The sequence below is a fragment of the Pleurodeles waltl genome, chromosome 4_2, assembly GCF_031143425.1.
Source record: "Pleurodeles waltl isolate 20211129_DDA chromosome 4_2, aPleWal1.hap1.20221129, whole genome shotgun sequence".
Lineage (NCBI taxonomy): Eukaryota > Metazoa > Chordata > Amphibia > Caudata > Salamandridae > Pleurodeles > Pleurodeles waltl.
In genome coordinates, this window is record NC_090443.1 from 1,002,644,196 (window position 1) to 1,002,671,224 (window position 27,029).

General features: G+C 46.7%; 1 protein-coding gene across 1 annotated transcript in view; it reads right to left on the reverse strand.

Annotated features, from left to right (window-relative positions):
• LOC138293971 (uncharacterized) overlaps positions 1 to 27,029 on the reverse strand; it is a 90,830-nt gene that overhangs the window by 9,640 nt on the left and 54,161 nt on the right. The window contains exons 8-10 of the mRNA XM_069233231.1: positions 22,547 to 22,729; positions 16,446 to 16,703; positions 4,048 to 4,116 (exon numbers count right to left, since the gene is read on the reverse strand). Coding sequence (XP_069089332.1) covers positions 4,048 to 4,116; positions 16,446 to 16,703; positions 22,547 to 22,729 — 510 coding nt within the window. The remainder of the gene's footprint in view (positions 1 to 4,047; positions 4,117 to 16,445; positions 16,704 to 22,546; positions 22,730 to 27,029) is intronic.

Sequence of the window (27,029 nt, forward strand, 5' to 3'; positions counted from 1 at the left end):
CTTCCCTCTCAGGAGTTCCCTCCTCCCTTCCCTCCCCGCCCATCCTTCTGTTCGGAAGACCATCTTCTGTTACTACAACAGGAGGTGTTATCCCTATTGGCAAAAGGCGCAGTAGAGTTGGTTCCCGAGCAGGAGAGGGGTCAGGGCTGTTATTCAAGATACTTCCTGATCCCCAAAAAGGATGGTCGGTTAAGACCAATTCTGGACTTGAGGATTTTGAATTGGTTCCTCAGGCAGGAAAAGTTCAAAATGCTGACCCTTTCATAGGTTCTTTTGGCGTTGAACGAAGGAGATTGGATGGTGTCTGACGATTTGCAGGAAGCATATTTCCATATTCCGATCCTCAAATCGCACAGGAAGTATCTCCGGTTTGTGGTGGGATCGCAGCATTATCAGTTTGCGGTCCTCCCGTTTGGTCTTACTTCAGCACCTCAAGTCTTCACAAAGGTGATGGCGGTGGTAGCGGAAGAGCTCAGAAGAAGGGGGATAGCGGTGTTTCCCTATCTGGATGATTGGTTGATCAAAGCCAAGACTCCGGAGCTCGAGCAGCGTCATCTCCAGTCGACAACTCAATTGTTGTACGACCTGGGTTTTTCAATCAATGTGCCCAAATCTCACCTGGAGCCCTCTCAACGCCTCCTGTTCATAGTAGCAGTATTGGACACGACATTGAATCACGGCTTTCCTCCGCCCCTGTGGGTTCAGGACATCCATGCGTTGATTCCAATGTTTCGAAATGGAGCGGCAGTTCCAGTCTTCAAGGTCCTTCGTCTGCTCGGTCTGTTTGCTTCTTGCATACTGCTGGTCACTCATGCACGCTGGCACATGAGGGCTCTTCAGTGGTGGTCCGCAGGCAGTGGTTTCAGCACAAAGGAGATCTCGAGGAATCGATAAAGATCTCCAGAGACACTGCAGTGGATCTTCAGTGGTGGGCAGCGGTCGACAACCTGCCACAAGGAAGGCCGTTCTCGCTACCGCCACCAGTGGCCACAGTGGTAACGGATGCTTCCACTCTAGGGTGGGGAGCTCATCTGGGGGACCTGGAGGTCAAAGGCCTTTGGTCTCCAGTGGAACAGAGATTTCACATCAATCTGTTGGAATTACGGGCAGTACATCTGGCTCTCAAGGCCTTCCTCCCTTCCATTCGCGGTCAGTCAGTCCAGATCCTAACGAACAATACTACTGCGATGTGGTATATAAACAAGCAGGGAGGAGTGGGATCGTATCTTCTTTGCAGAGAAGCTCTTCGACTCTGGTCCTGGCTTCAGGATCACAAGATCTACTTGGTAGCACATCATTTGGCCGGGGCTCTGAACGTGCGTGCGAACGTTCTCAGTCGACGCAACTCGGTCGACCTCGAGTGGCGTCTTCATCCAGATCTGGTTCTGTACATCTTCCAGATGTGGGGATATCCACAGATAGATCTGTTTGCAACTCAGGAGAATGCGTAGTGCCCGTTATTTTGCAGCCTCCAGTATCCGGTGCAAGGAGCTTTGGGGGACGCGTTTCAGATGTCCTGGAAGAGTCAGTTGCTTTACGTGTTTCCTCCCATACCCTTGATTCCTCGAGTTCTGAGGAAGATCCGCCAAGACCGAGCCCAGGTCATCTTAATAGCTCCGAATTGGCCAAGAAGGGTGTGGTATTCAGAACTTCTCCAACTCTCTCTGTGCCCTCCGCTCCGTCTACCTTACAGGGTGGCCCTCCTCTCGCAGTCGCAGGGGCAGATTCTACACCCCCACCTCCAGAGTTTGCACCTTCATGCCTGGAGATTGAACGGGGCAATCTGAGTGCTTTTTCTCTCCCACCAGAAGTGGTGGATGTTATTTTATCGGCCAGGCGACACTCCACCAAATCGATCTATGCAAGTCGTTGGGCTAAATTTGTATGCTGGTGTGGAGAGAACAGAATTGATCCCTTAAAGGCTCATTGTCTGACATATTGTCATTTGCTCTTTTCCTGGCGCAGAAAGGTTGTGCGGTTGCCACAGTCAAGGGTTATTTATCTGCACTGTCGGCTTTTCTGTGCCTTCCTGATCAGCCTTCCTTATTTAAGTCTCCTATTGTTTTAAGGTTTGTAAAGGGGCTTACTAACAAATTTCCACCATCATCATTTGTTATGCCTCAGTGGGACCTTAATTTGGTATTAACATTTTTAATGGGGTCCCCATTTGAACCGATGCATTCTTGCTGTTTGCGGTTGCTAGTTCTCAAGACTGTGTTCCTGGTGGCCATAACATCGGCCAGAAGGGTCAGTGAGCTTCAGGCTCTTAGTGTAGAGCCCCCATACCTTTCTTTCTATAGAGACAAAGTGGTGTTAAGGACCAAAGCGGCTTTCCTCCCGAAGGTTGTTACACCCTTTCACTTGGGGCAATCTATTACTCTCTTCCTTTTACCCTCCACCTCATCCATCCAAGGAGGAAGAGAGGCTCCACGGGCTGGATCCACGAAGAGCGCTGAGCTTCTATGTCGACAGGACGAAGGAGTTCAGGCAAGATGACCAGCTCTTCGTTGGATACGTGGGGAAGAGGAAAGGTAGAGCTGTCCCCAAGAGAACGCTATCCAGGTGGGTCATTCTATGTATTAAAATTTGTTATTCTTTGGCGAAGAAAGAACCACCTGTGGGGCTTCGTGCCCATTCCACCAGAGCTAAGGCTGCTTCTTCGGCTTTGGCTAGGGGTGTTCCTGTGGCTGACATCTGCAGGGCGGCAACTTGGGCGTCCCTCCATACTTTTGTCAAACATTACTGTTTGGATTCTGAGGTTAGGAGGGATGGCCATTTTGCTCGCTCGGTGCTGCAGGATTTCTTGGTTTGACCATTCGGGCACCCACCTCCGGAGGTAGTACTGCTTTGGGACTCTATTCTTTAAGTGAGGAATCCACAGGTAGGTGTATCCATCAGAAGAATAAGTTACTTACCTTCGGTAACGCTTTTTCTGGTGGATACAGTAACTACCTGTGGATTCCTCACGGTCCCACCCGCCTCCCCGTTGCCTGACTGGTCATACCATGAAATCCATGGGTGAGCATCCTTTGTCTTGTATATATGTATATACCTGAATTATGTATATAGTTGGGGCATGTATATATATGCATTTCTTTCACCAATTTAGATAGTTCAAGGAACACATGTTTGGACTTGTCTGACATATTTTCCTTTCATATAGAGCAATTATTGCTGTTACCTGACTTTATCTTTATCTTTATTGTAATAAATGTTGTGATTTCATTCCATTTGATGTGACTATGTTCTCTTTAAGGTCACTGTTCACCTGTTCGCCTCTTTGGCACGTAAAAAATGGTGATAACTGACGTCTGCACGTCGACGAGGGCTTCTTATTGCCTAGATGACATCATACGACGTCGCGTGGAGTCGGGCGATTGTGACGTCATCGTCGACGTGCAGAGCTAGAAGAAATTTCCGTCGAGGCTGGCGTGCGGGGAGAATTCTTTAGGTGAGGAATCCACAGGTAGTTACTGTATCCACCAGAAAAAGCTTTACCGAAGGTAAGTAACTTATTCTTTTACCAAAAAACATTGGCAAAGCCAATAGGTCACAATGACCTAGAAAAAACGTCTTCCGTACAAGACGTGCTTCGCTGTAAAGGTACAACAAAACAAAAAATTAAAGTGAAAGTACATACAAGGTACTGAGGTAGCTTTTTCTCCAAGGAGAAATTGTATGGCATGAGGGGACAAAGGTGAGGGGATTGGGCTTTGTAATCCTTGGCTTTCTGCCCTTGCTTGGAGAAATATCAAAGAAATATGAATATCAAATAAATATCAAATACTCACATACGTAACTCCTATACGAAAATCTTATCTTGTTTTTAGAGCTGAAGCCTACTGCATTTTTAGTTTTTTTGCTTTTTTTGACAGGTCAGCAGGTTTTTATATGATGGTTATGCTATCATAATGCCTTAGATGATGGTTAGACTATGAAAATGCCTAATCTCTGCTTTTCTAAAATAGCACAATCTATTGGCTTTGCCAGTGCTTAGTAAAGAATTGCACAAAAAGAAAATACTGCAACCCCCCCCATTGTACTTACGCTGTTTTTTCGTACTAGGTCCTTCAGGACAACATCACATTCTTCCGAGGTCAAAGATGACAAAATCTCCTGAGAACACAATAAAAGATTAAAAATACAAATTATTTCTAATGTACTTCCCCGAATGGAAAGGTCATTTTTAAGGAGATTTTTCAAGGCTTTTGTCTTTCACCTTAATATTTTTTCCCCTTTTTTATACTTTCGTACCTACTGAATCACAAAGATGATCAACCAAACCCAAGTGCAACTGCACAACCAAATCAAATACATAAACTTTGCACTAACATTACACTACCAAACCCAACCAATAAGAATACCCCAATAACTTAGAAACAAGGAAAGGTACAAAAACAAAATATAAATGGTGAAACCACCAAAACAAAACTGTATAACTGCCCTTTCCAAACCACAAGCAGGAAAATACACCACCACATCTATCCCCCAAATTTCAAGTAAAACACTGCCATTAAAAAATATATCAAAATGGCTTGTTAAATTGCTAAAAGCTAATCCCCCCACCAGATCACAGGCACAAAAGCTGTCCCATTTAATTGCAGCTTGCGAAACTGCTCAGCAACGTAAAAAAATCCCCCTCAAATCACAATCAGAAAACAACAAACGTGCCCCACCAAATCACAGATGTTACTGCCACTACACTATCACAAATAGCCAACCTGCTACACCAAAAGATAAACGGGGAAACAACCTCAAACAATGAAATTGCCTACTCAAGTCCTAACTCTCGGTTGGCGGGCACCCCTAAAGATGTTGTTCTGCAGTTTGAGGACGTTTGCCTCTGCACTCGTCACCAGCTCAATTTTCTACAATCTGGGGATTGTGTGTGGAGATCCAGACTCATCTGCTCCAAAAATGCATAATTTGTACGCCTCCATTTGACTGCTCTGGGACCTACTCTTCAAGGGATTGCTCATTCAGTTGTTGGAATGCAACAGTGGTCATGGCAGACTTCCTTGCTGCTGCTTTCCATAACCTTCATAGCCATCGGCTCCAGGGTCTGCCTGGAATGAGACTGTTATTTTAGATCCTGGCTGTGTGGAAGCTTCTTCTAAATGTGCAATTTAGAGTGACAAAATATTTTTGAATGCTAATGATTTTTATAGTGAATAAATTTGTAACCAATGAATTAATAATATTGCATTGAAACAATTTTATTTGGAGGTTTAGAAGCGTGTTTAATACTTTAGTTATGCCATATTTTTGTAGAGACATTGGGCCGTATTTATACTTTTTGGCGCACAACTGCGCCAACGCAGTTGTGCGTCAAAAAATTTAACGCCGGCTAACGCCATTTCAAAGCGCCATGCGGGCGCCTTATTTATGGAATGACGTTAGCCGGCGGAGCTGCCTGGTGTGCGTAAAAAGAAATTACTTACACCAGGCAGCGGCGGCGTAGGGGAAAATGGAGCTTGGGCGTCAAAAAATGGGGCAAGTCAGGCTGAGGCAAAATTTTCGCCTCAACCCGATTAGCGCCATTTTTTTGGACTCCCAACCCCCATTTAAATGACTCCTGTCTTAGCAAAGACAGGAGTCATGCCCCCTTGCCCAATGGCCATGCCCAGGGGACTTATGTCCCCTGGGCATGGTCATTGGGCATAGTGGCATGTAGGGGGGCACAAATCAGGCCCCCCTATGCCACCCAAAAAAAAAAATAATACTTACCTGAACTTACCTTAAGTTCCCTGGGATGGGTCCCTTCATCCTTGGGCGTCCTCCTGTGGTGGGCAAGGGTGGCAGGGGGTGTCCCTGGGGGCATGGGAGGGCCCCTCTGGGCTCCTTCCGAGCCCACAGGTCCCTTAACACCTGCCCTGACCAGGCGTTAAAAAATGACGCTAAAGAGGCTGGACGTCATTTTTTTGGACCCGCCCACTCCCCAGGCGTCATTTTTGCCCGGGAGTGTAAATACGGCGCACATGCCTTGGAGTAATTTTTTAGAAGGGAACGCCTACCTTGCATATCATTAACGCAAGGAAAGTGTCCACGCAAAAAAATGACGCAAACTCCAAGATCTTTGGCGCTACACGGGTCTAACGCCAAAGTATAAATATGGAGTTAGTTTTGCGTCAGATTTGCGTAAAAAAAAAACGACGCAAATCCGGCGCAAACAGAGTATAAATATGCCCCATTATTTATTAAAATTGATGCTGTTTTTCTGTTCCTCTTGCTCATTTCTCCTCAAATCAATGTCCCCCTGAGGGTCGTCTCTCCTCACAGTTTTGCAGAGCACAGGACATTCTGACACAATTGGTTATTTTCCTTACAGAGCATGTATTGTGAATGAAACTTTCTTTGAGTTCATAATGCAACTTTTTAGAAGTTCCAATGTAGGGTTGTTAGCACACTGATGTATGAGTCTTTGTTTGAAAATGTTTCACATTGTGTTGTCCATCTCCGGATTGCACTGTTCCTGTGGAAGCTAATGGAAGACTTCCTCTACCTTAGAGATGGGTTAGTGTTATAATCATTTATGATGATGATCGGTCTGATTTGTCCAGTATGAGTTATCACGAGTCATGACATGCGGAATCTGCAGTTTTTGCTTATAACCTATGTGTAAAAACCCTTGGTTTAGGGGGTGAGTGAGAGACTTTCTCCGATGTACTATAGATGCTGATCTGATTACAGGGAGAGTTTTTCTTTCACTCTTAGAACTCTGCCCATTTAGCTTGATGAGTTGCTCTCTAAAATAATCCTGATTTCTGACAGTGTATTCTATATTTGAGCATTCATATCATATATGTTGCATTTTGTATCTTACCTATATTGAGGTTTGTAATAAACCCCTTTAACGTTTCATTGATCTAGAATTAAGTTATTGAATGGTCCCAGTTACTATTTTTATTATTCGGCTAAGATGATTTTGTGGGCCTGATTTCAATGAGGGTAGTGACTCTTATCTCTTGGTCAAGGGTGATGGAGCCGAGCTGCCAAAGGTAAATTTTGGGATGAACAAATTATTGAGGTGGAGTAAAATATTGGGGTTTGGCTCCCACAAAATTGGTAGCAGAGGTTGGTTGCTTTATAGCTCTTCCATATTGGTAGGGGTGCCCCAAAAGATTTTCCTGTGATTTTGAGTCTTTAATGCCAGCTCTGAGGGTGAAAGCAGTTTTTGTAAGTCTGCCAAACGTCCGTTGTCCTGGTGACTCTCCAGAAGTGATTTGGATTTGGAGTGTAAGTATGAATAGTGTGAACTGATTTGTATGGCATGTGGATTTGAGATTTTGTGATAGTATGTGTCTGAGAAATGGATTTTATGTTTTTATTGTGAGTTGTTTGCATATGCAATGATGAATGTGAGCTCAATTTGTGTATTGATTATCATTGTACTGATGTATTATTCACATTTGTAAACATAATTGAAGATTACTTGAAGTTTTATTGGTTCTATGGTTGGTTTGGTTGTCTGGTTCACCGAAATCATCTTTGGATATATTGTTTTATTTGTCTGTAACTGGTGTGTGTAGAACAAGGCACCGCTTACACATTGATAAGGAGTTTGAACTAATAGGTTTTCTTTTCTGGGTTGCATGTTTTAATTTGGACTAGTGATTCTTGCTCTTGAGTTAATAGAAGCAAGTGCATTGAACTAAGGTGAATTACCTTTCAATAGGAGTCTACCTCATGTGGATCGTAGTATTTTGTGAATTGTTTCTGGTTTTCCATTTTGATTTTCAATTGTGTTCTTGCTTCTCACGTTTTATGGTTTGCGATTGAATTGCCTCACTTGAATTATAGTTTTTTTCCATTTTAGGGCAAATTGAAAAGGGTTTATTTAGTTTATTGATTTAAAATATGTTTTTGATTGTTTCCCCATTTACAGATAAGTTGTGCTGTGATTGGTTAGTCATCCCGGGAGCCGTGCTGGGATTGGTAATACATCATCCAAAACCAGTGCTCTGTTTGGTTGGTTGATGATGAAGCTGTGCTGTGATATTTTGCCCGTTGACAGAGCTGTGCTGTCACTTGTTGTTGTTACAAGCTGGTTTGTTGTGATTTTTAGCTGATTTCTGAGTTTTTTTTAAGCGGAAAGAATGGGAAGCCTGTTAGTAAAGCATAAAGTTAGGCCCATATTTATACTTTTTGACGCAAAACTGCGCCAATGCAGTTTTGCGTCAAAAAAATTAGCGCCGGCTAACGCCATTCTGAAGCGCCATGCGGGTGCCGTATTTATTGAATGACGTTAGCCGGCGTTAGCCACCGGCGCTGTCTGGTGTGCGTTAAAAAAAACGACGTACACCAGGCAGCGCCGGCGTAGGGGGAAAATGGCGTATGGGCGTCCAGAAATGGTGCAAGTCAGGCTGAGGCAAAAAAAATCGCCACAACCCGATTTGTGCCATTTTTTTACGACGCCCATCCCCCATTGAAATGACTCCTGTCTTAGCAAAGACAGGAGTCATGCCCCCTTGCCCAATGGCCATGCCCAGGGGACTTCTGTCCCCTGGGCATGGTCATTGGGCATAGTGGCATGTAGGGGGGCACAAATCAGGCCCCCCTATGCCACAAAATAAAAAATAAAAAAATACTTACCTGGACTTACCTTAATGTCCCTGGGGTGGGTCCCTCCATCCTTGGGTGTCCTCCTGGGGTGGGCAAGGGTGGCAGGGGGTGTCCCTGGGGGCAGGGGAGGGCACCTCTGGGCTCATTCTGAGCCCACAGGTCCCTTAACGCCTGCCCTGACCCAGGCGCTAAAATCCGGCGCAAATGCAGGTTTTTTAGTCCCGCCCACCCCCGGGCGTCATTTTTGCCCGGGAGTATAAATACGACGCATATGCATTGCAGTCATTTTTTAAGACGGGAACGCCTACCTTGCATATCATTAACGCAAGGAAGGTGTTCACGCCAAAAAATGACGCTAACTCCATGAAGTTTGGCGCTAGACGCGTCTGACGGCAAAGTATAAATATGGAGTTAGTTTTGCGTTGAATTTGCCCCGAAAAAAACGACGCAAATTCGGCGCAAACGGAGTATAAATATGCCCCTTAGTGTATTACCAAGGAAGGGGCAGAAATTACCGGCAGAAGAACTGCCAGTCTATGAGAGGATGAAAGAGACTGGGTAATTACACGTGTACCTGGATTTCAGACTGGAATAAATATACTGCACATGATGACGTTTTCCAGTTTCCATTGGAGTGAAGCTTTAATGTTAGGAAACTAGATTTGTTTATGTGTTATCACTAGTGCATGTTAAATTTGCAGCTTTTGCTTATTACTGATACATAAAGGCCCAGGTTAATGCTAAAGTGGCACAGTGTGGTGCTGTGCCAAAAATAGCAGCACCGTGCTGCGCCACGTTTGAAACACAGGGGTGCGCTGTATTTAGAAGAAAACGACACAACCCTGTGTTTCCCCGAGTGCTGGCGCTGAATTAAGCTACCTGCGCCAACCCACGCATCCTTGCACCATAGTGCAAGGGTGTCTGCATTTAGGGGATAGGTTGTTTATGTGCAGGAAGGTGTCCTTTCCTGCACATAAACAATCTAGAATGGCAATTTGGCACACATAGAAGTACCAAAGAGTCATTTTAAATGATTATTTATGTGCAGAATGTAATTGATCTGGAACTCAGTTTTGAGTGGTCCCAGTTACTATTTATATTGCGCTGCTAAGCTGATTTTTGAGGGTGGTGACTCTTATAGCTAGATCACTGGTGCTGGAGCCGAGCTGCTGAAGGTAAATGTTTGGGATGATCAAATTGGGGTGCAGTAAAATATTGGGGTTCTGCTCCCACGTGTGAATGGGCAAGTTCTTTGAAAAATACACATTCTTCCTTCCTCATGGAGGAAGTCCAGTGGGTACACTAGAGGCAATCAGTTGTTCAGCTGGCTTTATTTCACAAGGGCTACAATAAATAACCGAGGATGACTTGCTAAGGTCATTTCTGGCCTTGCTGTGCAGTTGACAAATAAAAGCAATGGTGTGAACAGCACCGTGAGTTTCCTACCACTGGATTTCCTTTTGTAATCGAATCCATGTGTGCCATCTGTCTTTATCGAAGGTTAATTTAGCGGAGCTGCAATGGTGTTTTGCCAACAAGATGGGCCAAGGCTTTTCCTAATTGGTAGCTTAGGTGAATTGCTGTCTCAAACAGGGCTGGACTGGGAACCCAAATCAGCCCTGGCAATTTTGTTGGACCAGCCATTGGTTCGGTGGCGTAAGTGCGAAGCACTGCTGCTTTTGTTTTATAATAAATCTTTATTTCGGCACACGTAGCCATAAAAGCACATAAAAAGATTGAAAATCAATAGGTACAAACTTACACAGCATTAAAATTCAGTAAAAACAGTGAGCGAATACATTTTAAGAACCAATGTTAATAAATAATAGAATAAATAAAGAGGGAAAAATATATATTAAACACCGACTAAACACATTATAAGATAATTAGACATCATCTTAATTCCCTACGAAGGACACTCATTCCTTACTCTAATCTTCATTCTAGTCACACATATCTAGGTAAGTGACATGGTTAGGGTTTTTGGTATCTAATTACGTGACCCTTGCCACCTCCTGAAGCACCCACTACCCTAAGCTCTGGCCTTGCCAAGTTTACCGGTCAGGACAACCGCTAAATTACGATAAAAACAAAGAATAGCCCAAAGTTCCCAATACAACAGTAAAAGTAAAAAATATCCCCGCTGCTTTTGTTACTTTGGGGCTGTGCTGCAAAACCGGCCCACCACCGCTGCAAAACCATCTCCCTCCCTTCCAGCCTCCTGGGGAAACGCCCAATGCCCGCTGCGGCCAGTCCGGCCTTGGTCTCAAATATTAGCACAAAACCTCAAAGTTGTTTGTCACTGATACGATAACTCTAAGGATGTGGGACATTTACCAACGGACTTAACAGGGGGTTAAAAAGGCAGTTTAAGGTTTGCGCTGAAGCCTCCGCCTTTAATAACCTCTTTGGTAGTCTTGAGTTAGTGGCCATATTTGTGGTGCATTGGTGAGGTCTATAGCCCCGGCAGCCCATGAAATCCCTAGGCAGGCCCTGAGGTGGACTGGGGTACCTAGGCACAGGCCGATGGAACCTAAAGCGACATTGGACCTTGGTTTTATTTAGGATTATTTAACTTACTGCTTGATGCTAGGCCTGTCTGAGTTTTGAGAAAAGGCAAGGCACCTAAGTTGTTAATTTTTAGTCATAATCAGAGAAAACTAATTAGATTGTGTACATAGCCATATTAACCTCTGCTTATAACAGCATACTGACTGCAGTAATCTTTCTTAGCAACAACATGCCATTCCTTCTCCGTGTAGATTTTTTATATATATATAAAGTTAACAAAATGATGTTGGTCCCTCACGCACGGGGCATATTTACATGCCCCTAGCGCCACCAGCGCATCACTTTTAGCGACGCTCCGGTGGCACTGTGCACTTCGCCATATTTACAAGGTGGCACTAAGCCACTTTTTGTGCCTTAACGCGCATTATATATATGAGCCCCTCCGGCACCGTTTTCTGCAGCAGAGGGGCGTACAATGGGTGTTGCTTTGGGGGTTCCACCGCAACACCCATTGCTTTTGACTCTGCCCCAGATTTACAAGGAGTGGTAAATCTGAGGCAGCGTCAAAAACTAATACTACTCCTGTGGTGGCGTTAGAATGGCGCAATGAGGAGAAGTACTTTTATTTCTCTTCGTTTTTGCTTTTTCTATGTGCTGCAGAATGCAGCACACACACAACGAGCAAAAGGCCATTAATGATTGTTTATGTGCAGTAAGGTGTCCCTTCCTGCATCCTAAACAATCATTCAATAATGACGATTTGCTACTTCTATGTGTGCTGCATTCTGCGGCACACATAGAAGTGCCAAATTCCCATTGTAGATTGTTTATTTGCAGGAAGGGAGACCTTCCTGCACATAAACAATCATTCCCTTCAATGCAGACACCTTTGCACTATGGGGCCAGGATGCCTGTGCTAGCAACTACATTTAGTGACAGTGCAGGGAGAAACATTGGGTGCGCTCTATTTTTGTAAATACGGCGCAGCCCTGTGTTTCAGAACTAACACAGCATGGCCCTGCCTATTTTGGCGCAGTGCCAGTTCCATGTAAATATGCCCCTTAGTTCCAAAGTGTGAGCGTGGCTTTCAGTAGCCATGGCAGGTATTTGACTGTCATTCATTGTTTTGCCCAGTTTATGTCACTGTGGTAATAATTGAATTTTTTTACTACAGCTAGGTCCCCCTGGACATCAATCCCCAGTTTCCCCCAGTGAAGTTATCATGTGCACAGCGAGAATATGGGCTCAGTGGAATAGTTGTATTCTTGGACAAATTCTCTTGGCTTCTTAATTCTGGAGCCTGACTACAAACTCTGGCCCATATTTAAAGGAAAATGACGGAGTGCAATGCTGCGTCAAAATCAGCAGCGCCGCACTCCATCATTTTCACAGTGCAGGGATGCGTTGTATTTAATTGAATACGCCGCACCCCTGTGTCGTCCCCTGCGCTGGGGCTAAATTGAGCTGCCTCGCTCCAACGCAGGCATCCTTGCACCATCGTTCAAGGATGTCTGCGTTGAGGGGTGTGATTGTTTTTGTGTGGGAAGGTGTCCCTTCTTGCACATAAACAATCACTAATGGTGATTTGGTCTTTGTGTGTGTGCTGCAGAGTGCAACGCACACAGAAGTGCCAAAGCGTCATTTTGAAATGAAATGATTGTTTATGTGCAGGAAGGGACACCTTCCAGGACATTAACAATCATGCCTGGCATTTTGCTCTTTCTATGCGTGCTGCAGAATGCAGCACACATAGAAAAAGCAAAACACGAGGAGGAATAAAAGTATTTCTCCTCGTTGAGCCTTGCCAACGCCACCACTGGGGTGGTGTTAGATTTTGGCGCTGCCTCAGATTTAAGAAATCTCGTTAATCTAAGGCAGTGTCAAAATGCAATGGGTGTTGCTGTGGCACGCCCACAGCAACACCCAGGGCATGCCCCTTCCATGCAAAGGGCTGCATGTGAAGGGGCCGAATTTAAGGTGGCGTTAAGCCTCAAAAAGTGGCTTAACACCACCTTGTAAATACGGCACAGAGCATTGCGCTACCGCAGTGTCACTAAATGTGATGCTCCGGCGGCTCTAGTGGCTCTTAAATATGCCCCTCTGTTTTAAGAAGAAGTCTTGATTTGGTTAACTGCATATGTGACCATCTTCTCCAAGACATCAGTTCACAAAAATTGTGCTTGCCGAGGCCCTGATTTATACTTTTAGACGCTAACCTGCACGAACGCAGTTTACCGTCAAAAAGTATACCGCCTGCTAGTGCCATTCCAAGATGCCAGCTGGCCGTCTTATTTAAGGAATGGCGCAATCCGGAGCAAAGGGTGGGCTAACGTCATGGAAAATGACGTTAGCCGGGTGGGGGGTGGCGGTATGGGAGAAGTGGGTTTAGCATTAAAAAATGACATTAGGCTGGTTAGAATAAAAAAGGATGACTCTAACCAGCCTAGCGTCATTTATTGATGCTAAACCTACCATACCACATGACTCCTGTCTTATAAAAGACAGGAGTCATGCCCACCACCCCAATGGCTAGCACAGGGGACAAGGGTCCCCTGGGTATGACCATTGCACCCAGTGCAATATATGGGGGCCCATTTCTGGGCCCCCTATGGCACTTTAAGAAAAAAAGGTAAATACTTCCTTTTACTTACCTCTACTTCCCTGGGATGGGGTCCCCCATCCTCTGCTGTCCCTCTGGTGTGGGTGGGGGTGTCCCTGGGGCCTGGGAAGGGCACCTGTGGGCTCTTTCCATGGTGTTCCACCATGGAAAAAGGCCCACAGGTCCCCCAATGCCTGCCCTGACCCAGGCGTTAAATAATGGCACTAAGCAAGCTTAGCGCCATTATTTAGGCCCGCCTCCCTGCCGTGCACCATTTTTTGCACGGGAGGATAAATAAGGTGCATGGGCCTTAGAGTCATTTTTTGCATGGGAACGCCCACCTTGCATCTCATTGACACAAGGTAGTTTTCCGCAGGCAAAAAATTACTGTAATTCCAATATTTTGATGCTAGATGAGTCTAGCGTCGAAATATAAATATGGAGTGAAGTTTGCGCTGAAATAGCGTATAAAAAAACAACGCTATTTCAGCACAGAGTACAAATATGCCCCCAGGTTTTAGGGATGGATGTTTATTGTTTATTGTCGTAGATATTAGGCTAGTTGAGAATGTGTCAGAAAAGTTCCCCACAAGCAATCTGTAGGCAAAATATAAGGTGGTAAGGGGTAATAAATATGTACCGGTGCTCCCGTTCACACAATTGTTACTCTGTCTGTCTCTGGTCTTTTTTTAAACTCATCCACTGACTTTTTCCCCCATCACTTGCTAATTAAAGTAATTTTCATGACCATAACTTTTGAAAGTTTCTTCTGAGCCACATCTCGTGAGCTCCTAGTGTGGAAACCTTGGTGTCCTTAAGGCCCATATTTATACTTTTTGACGCACAACTGCGCCAACGCAGTTGTGCGTCAAAAATGTTAACGCCGGCTAACACCATTTCAAAGCGCCATGCGGGCGCCTTATTTATTGGATGACGTTAGCCGGCGCTGCGGACTGTTGTGCGTCAAAAAAAATGACTCACACCAGGCAGCGCCGGCGTAGGGGAAAATGGAGCTTGGGCGTAAAAAAATGGGGCAAGTCAGGTCTGAGGCAAAATTTTGGCCTCAACCCGATTTGCGCCATTTTTTTTGATGCCCAACCCCCATTGAAGTGACTCCTGTCTTAGCAAAGACAGGAGTCATGCCCCCTTGCCCAATGGCCATGCCCAGGGGACTTAGGTCATTGGGCATAGTGGCATGTAGGGGGGCACAAATCAGGCCCCCCTATGCCACAAAAAAAAATCGAAAAAATATACTTACCTGAACTTACCTTAAGTTCCCTGGGATGGGTCCCTCCATCCTTTGGTGTCCTCCTGGGGTGGGCAAGGGTGGCAGGGGGTGTTCGTGGGGGCATGGGAGGGCACCTCTGGGCTCCTTCTGAGCCCACAGGTCCCTTAACGCCTGCCCTGACCCAGGCGTTAAAAAACGGCACCCATCAGGCTGGGCGTCGTTTTTTTAAGGCCTGCCCCCTCCTGTGCGTCAAAATGACGTCACAGTATAAATATGTGGCACAGGCCTTAAAGTCATTTTTTAGAAGGGAACGCCTACCTTGCATATAATTAACGCAAGGCTGGTTCACCCTTCTAAAAAATGACGTACATGGTGGAACTTTGACGCCCGCGGGGTCGTACGTCAAAGTATAAATATGGGGCAGTGTTTGCGCCGAATGTGCGTCAAATATTTTGACGCACATTCGGCGCAAACAGAGTATAAATATGCCCCTAAGGGCAATTTCGACGTAAAACTAACTCCATATTTATACTTTGGCGTTACGGCTGCTTTTGCGCCATTTTTTAGCGCCTGCAAAAGGCAGGCGTTAAGGGACCTGTGGGCTCTGAAGGAGCCCAGAGGTGCCCTCCCATGCCCCCAGGGACACCCCCTGTCACCCTTGCCCACCCCAGGAGGACACCCAAGGCTGGAGGGACCCATCCAGGGACATTAAGGTAAGTTCAGGTAAGTGTTTTTTTTTTTTTTTTTTGTGGCATAGGGGGGCCTGATTTGTGCCCCCCCTACATGCCACTATGCCCAATGACCATGCCCAGGGGACATAAGTCCCCTGGGCATGGCCATTGGGCAAGGGGGCATGACTCCTGTCTTTGCTAAGACAGGAGTCATTTCTATGGGGGTTGGGAGTGAAACAAAATGGCGCAAATCGGGTTGAGGCGAAAAAATTGCCTCAACCTGACTTGCCCCATTTCTTGACGCCCAAGCCCCATATCCCCCTACGCCGGCGCTGCCTGGTGTACGTCGTTTTTTTTAACGCACACCAGACGGCGCCGGCGGCTAACGCCGGCTAACGTCATTCAATAAATACGGCGCCCGCATGGCGCTTCAGAATGGCGTTAGCCGGTGCAAATTTTTTTGACGCAAAACTGCGTTAGCGCAGTTTTGCGTCAAAAAGTATAAATATGGGCCTAAGTGTCTTTCTCATATCAACAGCCCACAGCTGCACATTTATCTTGCGTTCCTGAACATCTTGGAGTATCACTTCTCCACATGTGGCCTCCACAATGCCACATTTCCACCCAGGTGGTGGCAAGGGAAAACATTAGTCGAGTGCAGGATACAGAGTGAGGAACAAATCCATCAGTCTTGCTGATTCTTCCATCCATAAGTTGCTACAATGTTTGTACAACCATACTAGTCATTGATCTAGCTGACTCGCAAAATCACACACGTATGCGCACGCATGAGCCCACACACACGCACATATGTGCACACCCACAGCGTGGGTCCCACACACACTAATTGGACTCACGAATGCACTGGCTTTACCTGGCTGGGCTCTCCCTGGTACAGAGGGACCTGGTAGACCCCTGTGTTGCAGTATCCTTTCCTGAAGACATGGAGGGCCGTCCAGGCCTGGTTCCCGGGGGCAAACACCAGGCTCTCCTCTGGAGGAGGTGCAGTCTCTTTGTCTGTGGCGTTGGCAGGCTTGTTTAGACTGTTTCCATCCTTGTCTGAAAACACTGAGACCTCGTGCAGGTGAATAATGAGTGTGAGATGCTCATTGTACAGCCGCCGTGGAAACGGCTAGGAGAAAGTGAGAAGAAAAGGACATAGAACTGGTGGAAGATGCTTTTAGATAATCAGAATGAGTAGTGTTGTGGTGGATCCGTCTCAGGCAGGATCAGCATTCGCCATCCTGCTGTGGCAGCACTCCCACTCAAACCCTAGACACTATCACAGCCCCTAACTGGGCTCACAATTCACTCAACCGCACTCACCCTTCCTCCAACACTACTTACACTGCGCTACGAAGACCTGATACTGTGCCACATAGTAGTGACCCTCTTTCACTAAGACTCATATATGACCCCCAGCGGTTACAGTTTACCCATAAAACTCGCACAGCATCTGTAGTGTTTACATTGCACTTTCAGGTCCATATTTAAGAAAAAGTGGCGCATCAGCTATGATGCGCTACTTTTTCTGCGCTCCCCTACCGGCACCTAAAGACACCATGGTTGCGCCGTATTTATGATTTGATGCACTACGGCGGTAGTTAGTAAATTAGGCCCGTATTTATACTCCGTTTGCGCCGAATTAGCGTTGTTTTTTTCGACGCAAATTCGGCGCAAAACTAACGCCATATTTATACTTTGGCGTTAGACGCGTCTAGCGCCAAAGTATGGGCAAATAGCGTCATTTTTTTGCGTGAACGCCTTCCTTGCGTTAATGAGATGCAAGGAAGGCGTTCCCGTCTAAAAAAATGACGGCGACGCAAATGCGTCGTATTTATACTCCCGGGCAAAAATCACGCCCGGGAGTTGGCGGGTCAAAAAACCCCGCATTTGCGCCACTATTTAACGCCTGGGTCAGGGTAGGCGTTAAGGGGCCTGTGGGCTCAAAATGAGCCCACAGGTGCCCTCCCCTGCCCCCAGGGACCCCCCCTGCCCACCCCAGGAGGACACCCAAGGATGGAGGGACCCACCCCAGGGACATTCAGGTAAGTTCAGGTAAGTATAATTTTTTATATTTTTTGGTGGCATAGGGGGGCCTTATTTGTGCCCCCCTACATGCCACTATGCCCAATGACCATGCCCAGGGGACATAAGTCCCCTGGGCATGGCCATTGGGCAAGGGGGCATGACTCCTGTCTTTACTAAGACAGGAGTCATTTAAATGGCGTCTGGGCGTCGAAAAAAATGGCGCAAATCGGGTTGAGGCGCTTTTTTTGCCTCAACCTGACTTGCCCCATTTTAAGACGCCCTAACGCCATTTTCCCCCTAGGCCGGCGCTGCCTGGTCTACGTGTTTTTTTTCCACGCACACCAGGCAGCGCCGGTCTGCTAGCGCCGGCTAACGCCATTCCATAAATACGGCGCCCGCATGGCGCTTCAGAATGGCGTTAGACGGCGCTAAATTTTTTGACGCTAAACTGCGTTAGCGCAGTTTAGCGTCAAAAAGTATAAATATGGGCCTTAGTGTCAAAATGTTTGATGCTATTATGGCTCTTTGCTACACCAGCGTCAAAAATGTTGACGCTAGTGTAGCAAGGTGAAAGGAGGCCCATATGTTTCTATGCGTGCGTCATTTTAATGCCGGCTTTGGGCGGGTGTTAAAAATGACACCAAAAATGGCGCAGTGAAATCTTATAGATTTCACTGCACTTTTTTTGTGGGCCTCCTAGCGCCGGAAAGCCCCCCCTTGCATACATTATACCTGGTGCAGGCATAATGTGGAGCAAGGGTTTACAAAGTGGGGCAGTGCATGCATTGCACCACTTTGTAAATATGGCGCGGCAGAAAAGCCACTTTAGCACTGCCTTAGTGTAAAAAAAAAAAGTAATTACACTATGGTGGCGCTAGGGGTTCTTAAATATGCCCCTCAGTACTCATTCTGCACCCCACAGAGCTTACATTCTACCCCTAAGATTAGCACTGGACACCCAACTGCCTACAATTCACACAGTTGCATTCACCCTCCATCCCAGAGTCCTCCCACTGTACCCTGAACTCAAACACTGTGGAGCATATTTATACTCTGTTTGCGCCGGATTTGCGTAGTTTATTTTTAACGCAAATCCGACGCAAAGCTAACCCCATATTTATACTTTGACGATAGACCCGCCTAGCGTCAAAATTCTTGGAGTTTGCGTCATTTTTTAGCGTGGACACCTACCTTGGGTTAATGAGATGCATGGTAGGCGTTTCCACGCTAAAAATGACTCTAAGGCATTTGTGCCTTATTTAAAATTCCCGTGCAAAAATGACGCACAGGAGGGGGCTGGCCTTAAAAAATGACGCGCAGCCGCATTTGCGTCATTTTTTAACGCCTGGTCAGGGCAGGCGTTAAGGGATCTGTGGGCTCGGCAGGAGCCCAGAGGAGCCCTCCCATGCCCCCAGGGACACCCCCTGCCACCCTCGCCCACCCCTGGAGGACACCCATGGATGTGGGGACCCATCTCAGGTAAGTACAGGTAAGTAGAGGTAAGTATTTTTTAAATATGTTTTAAGTGGCATAGGGGGGCCTAACTTGGGCCCCCCTACATGCCACTGTGCCCAATGGCCATGCCCAGGGGACAGAAGTCCCCTGGGCATGGCCATTGGGCAGTGGGGCATGACTCCTGTCTTTGCTAAGACAGGAGTCATTTCCATGGTGGTTGTGCGTCATAAAATGACGCAAGTCAGGTTACCGTCAAAATTTTTGACCCTAACCTGACTTGCACCATTTTTTGACGCACAACCCCCATTATTCCCTACTCCAGCGCTGCCCGGTTCGCGTCATTTTTTTTTATGCTCACCAGGCAGCAGCGCCGGCTAGCCACATTCCATAAATATGACGCCCGGCTGGCGCGTTGGAATGGGGTTAGCCCACGTTAAGGCCCATATTTATACTTTTTGACGCAAAACTGCGCTAACGCAGTTTTGCGCCAAAAAAATTAGCGCCGGCTAACGCCATTCTGAAGCGCCATGCGGGCGCCGTATTTATTGAATGGCGTTAGCCGACCGGCGCTGCCTGGTGTGCGTGAAAAAAAACCACGTACACCAGGCAGCGCCGGCGTAGGGAAAAATGGCGTTTGGGCGTCCAAAAATGGGGCAAGTCAGGCTGAGGCAAAAAAATCGTCTTAACCCGATTTGCGCCATTTTTTTTGGGCGCCCAGACGCCATTAACATGACTCCTGTCTTAGCAAAGACAGGAGTCATGCCCCCTTGCCCAATAGCCATGCCCAGGGGACTTCTGTCCCCTGGGCATGGTCATTGGGCATAGTGGCACACAAATCAGGCCCCCCTATGCCAAAAATTAAATAAAAAAAAATACTTACCACAACTTACCTTTTCTTCCCTGGGATGGGTCCCTCCATCCTTGGGTGTCCTCCTGGGGTGGGCAAGGGTGGCAGGGGGTGTCCCTGGGGGCTTGGGAGGGCACCTCTGGGCTCATTCTGAGCCCACAGGTCCCTTAACGCCTGCCCTGACCCAGGCGCTAAAATCCGGCGCAAATGCAGGTTTTTTAGTCCCGCCCACTCCCGGGCGTAATTTTTGCCCGGGAGTATAAATACGACGCATATGCATCGCAGTCATTTTTTAAGACGGGAACGCCTACCTTGCATCTCATTAACGCAAGGAAGGTGTTCACGCCAAAAAATGACGCTAACTCCATGAACTTTGGCGCTAGACGCGTCTAACGCCAAAGTATAAATATGGAGTTAGTTTTGCGTCGAATTTGCGTAGAAAAAAATGACGCAAATTCGGCGCAAACGGAGTATAAATATGCCCCTAAATGTTTTGACGCAAAACTGCGTTAGCGCAGTTTTGCGTCAAAAAGTATAAATATGGCCCAAACACTGTATGTTACAAGCAGTGCCACGAAAGCCAGTCCTCAAACGGCACTTCTAAGTTCTCACACTACATAACAGGATACCACCGAGGTCACAGCCGACACACTGCACCCGACAGGCTCGCCCTCTACCCTGCCAGCCTCTCTCTTGTACAACACAGACAAGCAATGGGCCTTGACCGGTATACTGTTTGTGATTCACAAGCAGAGCACAAGCAGCAGTGGGGTTTAGGGCTGTGACATATAGGGCCGGACTGGCTGTCTACCCTCCAATGTGTGCCTCAGAAGCTAGGCTGGGGTGAGAAGGGAGGGAAGGCTGCTTTTGTGACAAACCTAAAAGAAAAATTGAAATACGTGTGATCCATGTCATATGTTATCTTAAGGATATTTACCTAATGCATTAAAGGCATTTGTTGGCAAAAGCCTACCACACACAAGACCCATTATGTCCAATAATAGGGTGGAGGCACTACATAGAGAAGTTGGTGCAAGGGTTACAGGTCGTTCAGTGTCCTGAAGCAGTCACACACACTCACACTCATAGGTTAGGTCACTGGAAGGCCTCCCCTCACGTCTTCAAAGTGTTACTGAACAGGACCGGCATCAGGGCGGTGCAACTAGTGTGGCTGCACTGGGCGCTGGTCTGGAAAGGGGGCCCTGACTTCAGGGGCGACGCTGTGTTTTGTAATAAACTGCGATTTAAAAGCACCTGCTGCAGAGCTCCTCGTGCGTCAACCTTTCAGGCAGCAATAAAAAATATCAAAATAACTCTTGTGATTAGTATTCCTGCTTGAGGGGGAGATCATCAGAGTTTTTGTCTAGTTGCAGTTTTGACTCGACATAAAGCAGCGTAGAGGGTTAGTATACCTGCTGCAAAGAACAGATCTGTATTTTATGGGGATAGATGAGTGGATTAGCAAAGCCGGCCTTTCCCAGAGCTTTAAAACAAACGAAGGGCCATATTTATACTTTTTGACGCAAAACTGCGCTAACGCAGTTTTGCGTCAAAAAAATTAGCGCCGGCTAACGCCATTCTGAAGCACCATGCGGGCGCCGTATTTATTCAATGACGTTAGCCGGCGTTAGCCGCCGGCGCTGCCTGGTGTGCGTGAAAAAAAACGACGTACACCAGGCAGCGCCTGCGTAGGGGGATATGGAGCTTGGGCGCCAAAAAATGGGGCAAGTCAGGCTGAGGCAAATTTTTCGCCTCAACCCGATTTGCGCCATTTTTTTTTACTCCCAACCCCCATTGAAATGACTCCTGTCTTAGCAAAGACAGGAGTCATGCCCCCTTGCCCAATGGCCATGCCCAGGGGACTTCTGTCCCCTGGGCATGGTCATTGGGCATAGTGGCATGTAGGGGGGCACAAATCAGGCCCCCCTATGCCACAATTTTTTTTTAACAAAAATACTTACCTGAACTTACCTTAATGTCCCTGGGATGGGTCCCTCCAGCCTTGGGTGTCCTCCTGGGGTGGGCAAGGGTGGCAGGGGGTGTCCCTGGGGGCTTGGGAGGGCACCTCTGGGCTCCTTCCGAGCCCACAGGTCCCTTAACGCCTGCCCTGACCAGGCGCTAAAAAACGGCCCAAAAGCAGCCGGACGTCATTTTTTTTTTACCCGCCCACTCCCTGGCGTGAATTTTGCCCGGGAGTGTAAATACGGCACACATGCCTCGGAGTCAATTTTTTAGACAGGAATGCCTACCTTGCATATCATTAACGCAAAGTAGGTGTCCACGCTAAAAAATGACGCAAACTCCATGGACTTTGGCGCTAGACGCGTCTAACTATGGAGTTAGTTTTGCGTCGGAATTGCGTAAAAAAAAAAAAACGCAATTCCGGCGCAAACAGAGTATAAATATGGCCTGAAATGTTTGTGAGAGAAGGGGCTGTGGAGAGATGAGGGCCGCTTTTGCCAGGTGGTAGTGAGGGGATCTGAGGAGGTGGTAATTGGTGGCTGGGGCGCCACAAATTGTTGCCCTGGGTGTCACTAGCGCTAAAGCCGGCCCTGGTGCTGATCACTTCTAGAACACACAGATCCAGAACCCCTGCATGTCTGTGGTGTACCAGAGAGGGGCTGGCAGAGAACGCACAATACCTTGAACCCATCCAGCCAGGCAGGGAAGTGCTGGCAGCTGCTGACGTCTATGTTCTCCACAAAGGTCGGGGGGTCGTATTTTCGCCAGGGCTCCCCAAAGTACAAGGCTCCCGGGGGGTTGAAGCAGAAGTGGGCAAACGTAAAACCAGACCAGGGAAGGTTCCTGGCGCTGTCCAGTGAAACCTGAAAAACAGGAGTCATTTAACAGTGGAAACAAGATCATCTCATGGAAAAGAACATGACTGATAACGACAGCATTTCTGGCATTTTCTGATATTATTTTCACCCTCTGTTATAAACTATGGGAGCCTTCAGCACCTCTACAGGTACTTGCGCTTAATGACACCAGTGCGCCCTTGTAATAAGAAAATTACATTGTTACTGTACTGTAATTATTTATTACAATTGACTTGTGAGTTCACACCTGCTGCCAGCGCACAGCCACCAAGGATATGAACTGCAGCTTCATTAGCTAAGCGAAGCGTCACTTCCATAATTAAATGCAATAAATTGCTAACAACGAGCGAGAGATTTAGAAAGTCTGTCACATCCTCCATTATATAAAATATTACAAGTAGTAAACGAAAAGAAGTATCCCTACCGTGCCTAGAAGGTAGTGTGGAAAACACCTAAGACTTTTCTGTGCTTATAAATGAACTTGGTCACGAAATTGCTCTGTAAGTTGCAATGTCCTGAAGCCGATGCACGGGGCACTTTAGCCCCTATCTACCCCCTGGCTGCGGAGGGACACTCCAGCACACTGTTCTATATTTGGCAAGCCTCTTCCCAAAATTAGCTTTCTTCTCCTGATGTGATAGAGCATTTGATTGGAGCAGAAGTCCTACCATACGTAATGGTATGGTAGGACTTTTATTTTCATTTGCTTTTTAATCCAATTAACAGTGGACTGTTTTAAGGAGAATAAGTACTGACTAATTAAGCTTTATATGTATCATCAAAAATGTAATGGAATTTTATTTAAGGTCTTAAAATTTGTATAAATTAATAGACCATGTATTTTTAAATTGGATTAATGAATATTATGGCCTGTGTAAAGGTTTCAATTAACTAAGGACAAGGTTTCAATTAACTAAGGACGTCTTTTGCACAAGCTTAGGTGCATGTTTCAAAAGGTTTTAGTTGGGTAGTTAAGTTATGATATAATTTCTATTTTTTAATAATGTATTGGTTTACCACCGATTCATATCCTTGTTTTTCAAGGTATAGGTGCTCATTAAGAATTTGTTTTAGATAATTGCCTATTGCTGATTTTTTACATTGTTATGGTTTTAATTAATTAAACAATAAAGTTTGACTTCCTTCCACATTTAAGTGCAGGTGTCCACATCACCGTACTAAAAATACATTACCCACGCATTTATAGTGCAACCCCAAACCCTCTTAAGTACCGCCACCTGCGGGACCACCTGGGCCCCTACAAGGAGCTGCAGAGTGTGCTGGCAGTACGTGGGTTAACCGCGACATGTGCGTGCTAAGGGCCATATTTATACTTTTTGACGCAAAACTGCGCTAACGCAGTTTTACGCCAAAAAATTTAGCGCCGGCTAACGCCATTCTGAAGCGCCATGCGGGCGCCGTATTTATTCAATGACGTTAGCCGGCGTTAGCTGCCGGCGCTGTCTGGTGTGCGTTAAAAAAAATGACGTACACCAGGCAGCGCCGGCGTAGGGGGAAAATGGCGTATGGGCGTCCACAAATGGTGCAAGTCAGGCTGAGGCAAAAAAATCGCCTCAACCCGATTTGCGCCATTTTTTTACGACGCCCAACCCCCATTGAAATGACTCCTGTCTTAGCAAAGACAGGAGTCATGCCCCCTTGCCCAATGGCCATGCCCAGGGGACTTCTGTCCCCTGGGCATGGTCATTGGGCATAGTGGCATGTAGGGGGGCACAAATCAGGCCCCCCTATGCCACAATTTTTTTTTTTTTAAATACTTACCTGAACTTACCTTAATGTCCCTGGGGTGGGTCCCTCCATCCTTGGGTGTCCTCCTGGGGTGGGCAAGGGTGGCAGGGGTGTCCCTGGGGGCAGGGGAGGGCACCTCTGGGCTCATTCTGAGCCCACAGGTCCCTTAACGCCTGCTCTGACCCAGGCGCTAAAATCCGGCGCTAATGCAGGTTTTTTAGACCCGCCCACTCTCAGGTGTCATTTTTGCCCGGGAGTATAGATACGCCGCATATGCATCAGAATCATTTTTTAAGACGGGAACGCCTACCTTGATATCATTAACGCAAGGAAGGTGTTCACGCAAAAAAAATGACGCTAACTCCATGAACTTTGGCACTAGACGCGTCTAACGCCAAAGTATAAATATGGAGTTAGTTTTGCGTCGAATTTGCGTCAAAAAAAATTATGCAAATTCGGCGCAAACGGAGTATAAATATGCCCCTAAATGTACATATACCTCAGAAATCATAGATCATCCCACAGTGCTAATACTGCTGGGACATGAATCACCAGCCGAGCCCTGCAGCTGCCAACCATGCCTTCTGTTAGTGGCACAGGGTCAGCGGCGGGGCCTGCCACGGTGGTCATACATTTAAAACTATGTTTCAATTCAGATTGTCTGAGCTCACCAGAGGATCACCTGTGTGACCCATACCCTCATGTGGGGGTAGGGTGACCAGACGTTCCTGATTTCCCCGGACTGTCCCGGTTTTTAGAGAACTGTCCCGGTGTCCCGACGCTTCTCTTAATTTTAAACAAATGTCGCGGTTTTTGGGACAAAGGTCATGTGATCTAGGGAAGGATAAGTTAAAGATGCCTACAAAGTATGAAATAATTAAAGTAATTTATCTGTTACTGGCAGGCAACACAGTCTCATGTCTGCTCCCAGCAGAGAGACGAGTGTGGAGCAGAGAGAGGTTGGTGGGGGGTTGGGTCGGGGGTGCAGGGTGGGAGGTCAAGCCATATGCATAGTCTTGTAAATGTGTGTGTGTGTGTATATGTATATATATATATATACACACACACACATATATATGTGTGTGTGTATATATATATATATATATATATATATGTGTGTGTAAACACACGCATGTATAGGCACACAGTCACAAAGCTATGCAAAAAAACGGGACATGGCAGATATAAAATTGAGTGTAAAGTCGTTTGTCCTTCTTTTATGTCTGACGTGTCCCGGTTTTTGCTCCTCAAAATCTGGTCACCCTGTGTGGGGGTCCCCGTTGCCCAGATGCCATTGACCTAATCACCCTCCGACCTGCCCACGGGAAGGATGGAGGCACACACATCCCTGTCACCCGGTCATGCTTTCTTTAAAAGATGGCTGCTGCGCGCCCTGTGACAGACTCCTCTGCAGCCGCCAATGAGGACCATCCGAAGACCGGCGTTGCAGGCAGCAGCAGTCAATGCTCTCTCTGCAGAGTCCTAGTCAAGAGAGGAGCCTCTTCAGATGCTGACCAGCGCAACACCAGAGCACCATTGACTGAGGTCCCAATGGGAGCCCCGAGCACTGCACAGAGTGGCATCTCATGGCTCTGGAGGACACCTGCAGCAGACCTAAGCTGCTCTGAGATAGTGCTCAGGCCACTGCCTAAACCGCAACAGCAGCCAGCACTCAGCAGGACAACAAGCGGCATTCCTCATTGGTCAGTGGCCACGCAAGCCCTGGAGTCCAGAACTGGTGACTGCTGCAGTCTAGGCAGTTATCAAAAGTGGCCTTTCCAGCCCATCCAGGAAGAGCCTAATTGCTTCATGTCATTTGTAACCCTTTCTTAAGTAACTTTTTATCCCTAAACAGTTTGCGTGCTGTGACTTGTAGTTTTCTCTTTTTACTATCATACAGAATGCATGATCCAAATCTGATCCTGCAAAGTACACCTGGATAACCACAGGGCTCTGATATCATGTGAGTTGCTTCCTCACTGAGCTACTGGAGGTTGAGGAGCTCCAAGGCAAAAGCAACCTTCCAATTCCGGTGCTTTGCAGCAATTTCAAGATCTTTTTAGAGGTTCTCGGTGCTCAAAATGGTGTAATTTCTGATATTTATCTCTTTCCATGGACTTTGTTGCTTGGTTTTACTCTTGGGAAAGTGTCACTCACAAGTACACAGAAACAATAGAAATGTCACACATAAGTGATCTTCAACCTTGACAGCTATGATGATAAAGTGCTGAAAGTGTGTAGTTTGGGTTCAGTTGTGGCACAGAAGGACAGGCCTGGAAAACAAAGGTAAAGGAATAATTACCTATTGGAATTCAGAAACCTCTGATGGGCCCCAGTCCCCAAACTAGTTCGGACAGGTGGAAAACATGAAAAGCAATGGGGGAGGATGAAGCCAACCAACTTGAACACAATATCAGTTTGAAACCTCCAAATATGCTACCCAAAGATTGATGTGCACTCAGGTGAGCTGGTGGCACCAGCAATGTGGGACATGTTGGGGTTGTGTTTGAACATGTACACTGAGTCTAAGCAGTGTCGAGTGGGTTGGTTGCTCAAG